The sequence below is a fragment of the Carassius auratus genome, chromosome 15 (assembly GCF_003368295.1).
Source record: "Carassius auratus strain Wakin chromosome 15, ASM336829v1, whole genome shotgun sequence".
Classification (NCBI taxonomy): domain Eukaryota; kingdom Metazoa; phylum Chordata; class Actinopteri; order Cypriniformes; family Cyprinidae; genus Carassius; species Carassius auratus.
The window spans coordinates 24356467-24365482 of NC_039257.1; the positions used below are offsets into that span (position 1 = coordinate 24356467).

General features: G+C 36.6%; 2 protein-coding genes across 3 annotated transcripts in view; both read left to right on the forward strand.

Annotated features, from left to right (window-relative positions):
• The window catches only part of LOC113115415 (tyrosine-protein kinase receptor UFO-like), a 1029470-nt gene that overhangs the window by 742664 nt on the left and 277790 nt on the right, over nt 1–9016 (forward strand). The window lies entirely within an intron of this gene.
• On the forward strand, nt 7356–8855 carry dnajc30b (DnaJ (Hsp40) homolog, subfamily C, member 30b). Its single transcript, XM_026283021.1, has one exon. It carries the CDS (start codon nt 7539–7541, stop codon nt 8190–8192), a length of 654 nt encoding a protein of 217 aa, XP_026138806.1. The 5' UTR covers nt 7356–7538; the 3' UTR covers nt 8193–8855.

The following is a 9016-nucleotide window of genomic DNA, read 5'->3' on the forward strand; positions in this document are numbered from 1 at the left end:
TCTTTAATTACAGTGCAGTTAATACCTCCATGATGACATATAAATACATATAAATGTACCTCCATGATGACATATAAAGACGATGCACCGGACATGTCCAAGAACAAAAAAAGAAAGAAGGAAATGCCCAACACCATAGAGATTACTTTTAAAATAAAGAACGCCAACACGAAAGTTAATAATTAAAACAAATTTTTTTACTTTCATTAAACATGTTTAATCAAACATGAGAAAGGAGGTTAAATACAGCCAAAATATCTAAAAATACTTAAATCAAGAAGGATTTTCTAGACGTCTGAAAATTATTGTCTCGTTTTCAAAAAAAAAAAACAAGTCAAACTTATTTGGAACAAGCTAAATAATCTTTTTTGTGTTTGAAATAACATTATTTTGCTTACCCCACTGTCACATTATTTAGCAGAAATTAATCTTTTCCAATGAGTTTAAAATTTATTTTTAACTTTTATGGTAATTTTTACCTTAAAACCCTTTTTTATTTTTCTAAAAGTGTGCATTATCATTTGAGTAAAATTCTTATATTTTATCAGTCAATTATAATAAGACATTGGGCTGTTATCAAGCAAATTAAAAATATCAACAAAATTCATCTTTACAACTCAGAGGAAACTCAGAAACTGCATCTAAAATGGCATTTACACACTGATTAATGCACGGCATTAAACCTGCAGTTACACATGCATTTAATATTTTAATATTGTCAACATAAAATGATGAATACTGATATTTGAAATATTTGAAACTTTAAATGTGAAATTAAAACTGCTAGCAGGTGGCAACAAGTCACTGTTAATAAGCAAGTCATTTTGATTGAACCGAATCATTTAACGAATGAATCAATCAGGAACTAAACACCCTCATGTTGCTCAGAGATGCAAAACAGCACTGTGGCTCTGTTTTGAATATTTTTTGTTGGCAAAATAGAGCAAAAAATAGACAATATATTGTCTTAAATGTAATTCTCTTAATATTAACTTCTTGTTTATCTGTTAACTTTGTATAAAATCAATATCACATTTCTAATCACGCTAATTTTTTGAGAAAAAAACAGCACTATTTTTGTGATATTGACTATAAGGAGGTGAAAGTAAATCCTTTACCAGGTTGGTGAAGTAATAGCCGTCCTCTCCGCTCATGAGGTGGCTGTAGTAGCAAAAGCTAAGAAGCAAAGCTACAAGCTAAAAGCTAAAAGCAAACTAAAAGCATACATAATTAATAGCAGAAGCAAAGCTAGAAGCTAAAAGTTAAAAGCAGACATGACTGATAGCAAAAGCTAAATGCAAGCTAAAAGCTAGGAAGCAAAGCTACAAACTAAAAGCAAACTAAAAGCATACATGACTAATAGCAGAAGCAAAGCTAGAAGCTCAAAAGCAAAATGTTATGGTGTCCTAAGTATTTAAACTGGCCTGTTGGCCACACCTCAAATGTTGTCTTGACCACTCAGATTTTGTCTTGGCTTGGGGGTATCATAAATCATATGTTATCTTATCAAGCATGTGGTCCGAATTTTCCCGCTCTTGAAGGGTATAATTTTGGACATGATCCCTATAAAAAGAATATGATTCATTTGACAAATAACTGATGGTCAGGACTGTTTCAAGCTAACAGATAAAAAACACTAACATACCAAACAAGAACATGTATCCTTAAGCTATCCAATAGTTATTAAAAGACATACACAATAAGTGATTATAACACGATAGTCAAATGTGTGGGTTACACAAATGAATATGGAGTGAAGCGATGGACTGATTCATTTATAAGTCTTTTAGGTCCATTTATATCTAGAAAAGACAGTTTCTGTGTCATTCTCTGACAAAGATGTTCTGTGGAGACCAGAGGTTAAAAGGACCCCCTTTAGGAATTTCAGTCTGATTCTGGTAGGTGGGGGAAGTCAATCCAAGGATCTTGTTTATTACTCTCATGGGGTTACATGTGATGTCCGGCGTTGCATCTCAATTACTTGCCCCAAATTTGACAATCTCTTCTCCGAATTGAAATTTAGACGGCTGCATATATGAAAATAAAACACCTAACCCTAAAAAAATTCTAACAAAAGGTTTCTCAGCTGTTTTTTGTAGTATTAGGTGTCCTTAATAACATACTAAAAGTTTACCAAAGTTTGACCACTAGAAAGGTGTAATTTTCAAGATGGCGTCCAAGATGGGCAGGGAGCCCTTAAAATATCCTAACTCCTTCATTACTTGACTTAGTCAAGTAATCTTGGTGTCTAACCCCATGTTTTCTGGGTCTGTGAATCCATTGGACTTGTCTAAATTGCACTGACATGATTACATACTTATGAAATACATGATCTTGTGAATACTGTAAGGTTTTATCATTGTTTGGGGTGAACCAGAGATGTAAACAATTTAGCCTTTGTCATGTAACTTGTTTTGCTAAAACACAGACTTTACATTCGATGTAAAAGTTATTGCACCCAAAAGTAACTTAAATTGGAGTTGTATAACTTTGATCATAACTTTGATCATAAACAACCCTGTATTAGCCCGAACAGAGGCCTGTGTGTGAAACCTCTAAAATGGTCACTCTTTTCAATTTTAACTAGGTAATTAATATGTAATGCATCCTTTATAGATGTTTTAGAATATAAATATGGCATTATACTAAACCCAACAAACCTAAATTCACCATTTTCAGAAATTCAGAAGATGGTAGAATAGAATATTAACATTTGATATTGCGTGACTCATTGTAATGTTGTTGGCAGCACAGTGTATACCATTTTGCTCAAAAAAATTCATCCTTGACTACTTAAAAGAAAAGTTCTTCATTTTTTGCAATTTAATTTAAAAAAGTAAACTTTTGTTATTTTTTGTTTTAATTCTGTTTGTTACGACTTACAGCTTAGGGGAAAAAAATTCAGTATGTCAAAAAATTTGAATATTCCATTTTGAGCTTGATTAGTTTTATTAATTATTAGTATAAATACTGGTACCTCCTGGGCTAGTTCAGAACATGCAACCGCAATTATGGGAAAGACTACTGACTTGACTGTTGTCCAGAAGACAATCATCATAACCCTCCGCTAGGAGGTTAAGCCACAGAAGGTCGTTGCTGAAAGGGCTGGCTGTTCACAGAGTGCTGTATCAAAATATATTTATAGAAAGTTGACTGGAAGGAAAAAGTGTTGTAGGAAAAGGTGCATAAGCAACAGGGATGACTTCAGCCTTGGGAAGATTGTCAGGAAAAAGCAGATTCAAGAACTTGGGAGAGCTTCACAAGGAGTGGGCTGAAGCCAGAGTCAGTGCATCTTCAAGAAAAGGGCTACAGCTGTCACATTCCTAAAACCAAGCCACTCCTGAACCAAAAAAAAAAAAAAAAAAAAAAACACATCAGAAGCATTTCACCTGGACTGTTGCTCAGTGGTTCACAGTCCTCTTTTCAGATGAAAGTTAATTTTGCATTTCATTTGGAATTCAAGGTCTGGAGGAAGACTGGAGAGGCACAGAATCCAAAGTCCAGTCTGAAGTTTCTGAAGTCAGTGATGATTTGAGTGCCGTGTCTGCTGGTGTTGGTTCATTATGTTTTGTCAAGTCCAAAGTCAATGCAGCCATCTACCAGGAGATTTTGTAGCATGTTATGCTTCCATCTGCTGACAAGCTTAATGGAGATGCTGATTTAATTTTGCAGCAGGAATTTAGCACCTATGTCAGGGATCTAGGAGGGAGGACCCAATTTCATTGGGAGGTAATAAGGTTTTATTGACAAAACAGACTGATACAAGAGGGTAGTGAAGTGAACAATAGATAACACAACATGATAACAGTTAACAGGAACAGCTAGGGGAGGCCACTGGGAAAGCTTCAGGAAACAGCTGGCAGAATACTTTGCAACAGAGGGGGCAGCAAAACCAGGCTGATGGAGAAGACCACGCAAGGCACCGTAGAGCAGATCTCAGACACTTGTTAAACACTGACTCTGAAACAGACCAAGTGCCAGGTAGGTAGAACCAGGGCAGGACACACGGGCACAGGTCAGGAACTCGAACACAAAACTAGACAGGACAAAGCTCCACGAAAACACAAATTAAACTCAAGACAAGGAAAGATATAAGCCAATTAACTAATAAAAGGTTAAGTAAGAAGATAAGAAATTACCAGTTTAACCAACAAGAATCAAGACTAGAAAAGCCAAATAAATATTACAAATAAAAGCCAAAAGCAAGAACAAACAAATTACTAAAATAAGGAGCAAGACAAAAACATAGAACTACAAGGACTAGACAAGGGCACAAGACCAACCAGACAAGGAGACACAGGCGCGTATTCAGCCACATACAGAGACAGAGAGGGTGTGAATGACCATGAACCAGCAAACACAAAAGGGTAAGGGGCACTATAAATAAGGAGGAAAATACATGAGGGACAGTTGAGCACAATAAGACTGACCAGGCTGACGAGGGATCCTAGACTGATACTAGACACAAGAAACAAAACATAAAACAAAGTGCAAAACCCTCACAACCTACCCACAGTGCCAAAACCACTTCCAAGTGATTTGCTGACCATGATATTATTGTGCTTGATTGGCCAGCCAACTCACCTGACCTGAACCTCACAGAGAATCTATGGGGTATTGTGAAGAGGAAGATAAGTAACATCTGAAAAACAACACAGAGGAGCTGAAGGCCCCATCAAAGCAACCTGCAGTACCACAGACAGTAATTGCAAAAGGAGCCCTAACCAAGTATCAATAGCATAATTAAACCTACTTTGGAGATCTTGAACATTTCTGTTTTGTAAATCTTTTTTTGATTGATCTTTGAGAAAATATTCTAATTTTTTGAGATACTGAAGCTGTAAGTCGTAACCATCAGAACTCAAACAAAAACTACATATTTACATATTTCATTTTGTGCATGTGCAATAAATGTAGAATATAAAAGGTTTGCTTTTTTAAATTAAATTACAACAAATAAATAACTTTTACATGATATTCTATTTTTTTTTACATGTACCTGCATGTACTTAAGGGAAATTGTACATATTTTCCCCATAAATATGCTTGTAACCAATTGCTTTAATATATAATTGGACTTGTAATCAATTATCTTTCATGCAAATATGGTAGTTATAATATTAAATGGCAAAAACATGTATCAGGCACCAATATTTCTGGTCTAGGAGGAATACAAAGGAGTAATGGTCATTTTAAGGACCTGGCGGCAGCTATTTTGAAAAACGGGGCCTTTCTTGGAGTCAAACTTTGGTAAACTTTTAGTATGTTTTTAAGTACATTTGATACTACTGTAAACCACTGAGAAACGTTTTGTTAGAATTTTTTTGGGGTCAAGACATATTTGCAGCTGACTAATTGTCAATAATTGTTCTAGTGGTGATGTTGAAAGCTGTTCTGTGAAAGTGTTGGTTGGATGGTTATCTTGCTTGGGACTTGTGGCACAGAATGTTTTATGACTTCCTTGGTCTTCTGCCAGTTGAGTTCACGCAGCATTTTCAACCACCATTTTTATTCAGAAAATATTCTAAATATTACTATTATCGTGTCATGTAATGTAGTTTTAAAAGTATTTAATGCGAGAATGTAGTTGTTTTAAACTCAAATATACGGTTTATTTAAAAATGTGTTCCGCTGATTTTCGGAGGTTGTCTATTCGCGTCTATGCATTGATTTAACGTTGAAATCACTCACGCAAGACGCTCTCTTTAGTTGGATAGTGTTCTGTTTATTGTGCAATAACTTTAGGCCTAATATACAGTTAGAGATTTGCAATGCCCAGGTTTCCCTTTATTTCTTTTTACCCAAGTTTAAATTTGTCCGTCTTAATTTTGTACTTGAATTTTATTTTCAATATTTATTGTTTATATGCTTTTATTTCTATGCATATCATATGGCAGGCTGCATTATATTGCGTTAAAAAAAAATACAACATTTTCTAAAATACTTAAGTGTTTTTTTTCTTCAATCAGTTAATATAAACATCTTATATATTAAATATGTTATAGGACGTAATAGCATAATAGAACATAAAAATAACGTCACAGTTACTTTGCTGAGTAACTAATTACTTTCACAATGTGGCAACTGGGTTACTAACTCAATTACATTTCGGGAAAAGTGATTTGTAACTGTAACTAATTACTTTTTTCAAGTAAGATGACCAACACTGGTGATAACTTCTGACTTCGATCCGGTGTGGCTTCTGGTGAAATGATGATGAGGCAGAAATATATTGGTGGCAACATTTCAGAAGAATTTTGGGTACACTTTAGGTTAAGGTGTCCTTGTTACAGTGTATACAATTCGTGGAAGTTGTGGCCTAGTGGTTAAAGAGTTTGACTCTTTATCCTAGGGTTGTGAGTTTGAGTCTTGGGCTGGAAATACCACGACTGAGGAGCCCTTGAACAAGGAACTGAACCCCCAACTGCTCCCCGGGCATAAATTGCTCTCTCTCTCTCTGTGTGTGTGTGTGTGTGTGTTCACACTTTGGATGGGTTAAATGCAGGGCACATGGGTCACCATACTTGGCTTTATGTCACGTCACTTTTTGTACTGAGTAATATTAATTAACTACATTCACTTACTGTATGGTAAGGATGGTTAGGATGAGGGGTTGGTTTGGGGTTAATTGCATTTAATTATACATAATATATAGTTTTTACAATATTATGTATATGTAACGAGTAACAGAAGCTGTAAAATAAAGTTTCCCACATTTTGTGTAGAGTTTCTGTGGGATGTGACAGAAAAGTAATGTAACTAGTAGTGTAACTAATTACTTTTGCCAGAAAGTTATATGTAACGTCATAATATTACTTTTGAAAGTTATAGTAATAAATCATTATCATTATTTATTTTGTCCTCGATACAATTTAATATAAAATTTAAGTAAAAATGTTGGGTAACACTTTATTTTTAGGGAACCTTGTAACAAGTTACATTCACTTACTATTGTAATAACAATATGCATATCACATGTAAGTAACCCATGTAGTAAGCACATGTAGTTAATTAATATTACTCAGTATTTTAATGTATAATAACACTGTAACAAAAACACCTTAAAATAAAGAGTAACTGAATTTTGTGGGTTAGATACACAATTACAATTTCTGTTGGGCATGAAAGAAAAGTAATGTGTAACCCATTGCTGTTGCATATATATATATATATATAAAATAAAGTAGTATATTATTTTAAAGGAGTTACCTAGTAATGAGTAATAAATAACTTTTTTTATTGCTTGTAAAACATAGAAAACACCAAATAATCATCAGAAGAAACAATTCTTTATTCAAAGAAGTCCAAATAGCAGCATAACAACATCAAAAAGAAACCTAAACAAATTAAACACAACAGGAAAAGCAAGCAAGAATAAATAAATACATAAAAATAAATACAAGTGGCTTAATCATCAAAAAATGGCTGAACTAGCCCAACACTGCTGGCCAATGGTATGCCGTTTCCTGTGAGGCCCGTTTCTGATTGGTTCAGATCTTTGTTTTGCCGGAAGTGGTGTCTCCGGATCCGCGGTGGTCATGGCGGAGGTCAGCGGCCGCTTGAGAAGCGGAGCTCACAAACTCTCTGTCGTTATCACACTGCGGAGATCTTATCATCATCATCTGTCCGCGGGGGACGAGTTCACGAGCGCTGCCGCTTCTGACGGGACTCTCGGAGGGACCCGAGGCTACAGCAGCGCGCCGAGCGAGCACCGGAGCCCCACCGCCTACTACGACATCCTCCGGGTGTCACCGAGCGCCACGCCGCAGCAGATCAAGAGCGCGTATTACAGACAGTCCTTCATCCACCACCCGGACCGGAACCAACACTGCAGCGAGGATGCGGCGCGGCAGTTCGCGCTCGTCACCGAGGCCTACAGCGTTCTCGGGGACAGCGGCCTCCGGAGGAAGTACGACCGCGGGATCCTCCACCGGACCGACGTGCAGCGCGCCGGGAGACCGTCACCCTCACGCGCCCCTGACGCGAGAACGCGCTTCGACTTCGACGCGTTCTATCAGGCGCACTACGGCGAGCAGCTGCAGCGCGAGCAGCGCATGAGACGCGCGCGGGAGCAGACGCGTCAGCAGCAGCAGCACGCACTCCGAACCTGGACCCGGATGAAGATGAACGAGCTGACCGTGGGCTTCCTGCTGCTGCTCGGAGGAGGCCTGCTGCTCAGCCTCAGACACTGAACACACTCGAGCTCCGCTCCGTGATCTATTTGAGGAAATACTGAACAACGATGCTTCGTGACTTGAATAGCAGTCGAGTGTTGTTTTTACATTATTATTCACACTTCCTGTCAATGTGTAGACAAGAAGAAGAAGAAGAAGAAGTGCAGCAAACTGATTGATTATAATGATGATTAAAGACTATTACAAGTTTGTAGTACTGTACCAATTTGGCCTTCTGAGACACTTTTGTGTATCCTAGAAAATTTATCTGATCCTGTGTCAAAACCTGTAGCTGATTAATGACCATAGCTACCAAAGATGACCTACTATGAGATTAATTTATAATATATACTACCAGACAAAAAGTTTTTGAACAATTAGATTTTTTTTTTAATCTTTGGCAGCAAATCATATCAGAATGATTTCTGAAGATCATGTGACACTGAAGACTGGAGGAATGATGCTGAAAATACAGCGGAGCATCACAGAAATACATTACACTTTAACACAGATTCACACAGAAAACAGATGATTTACATTAGAATATTTCACAATATTACTGCTTTTACTGTACTTTGAATCAAATAAACGCAGGCTTTGTGAGCAGAAGAGAATTCGTTAAAAATCTTACGGTTCAAAAACATGACTGGTCGTGTAAATAAAAGAGATATTTATTCAGCATATTTGTTGATGTTCATGTACAATGCCAATAATTAGAACAAAAGAGCTCTATGTAAATGAATGTTATAATTATTTATAATATACTATATCATGGGTTTCTGGTTTGTGTTAGTATAAAATGATTTCTGAAAGCAAACCTTTCTTCACACACGCACCAAACA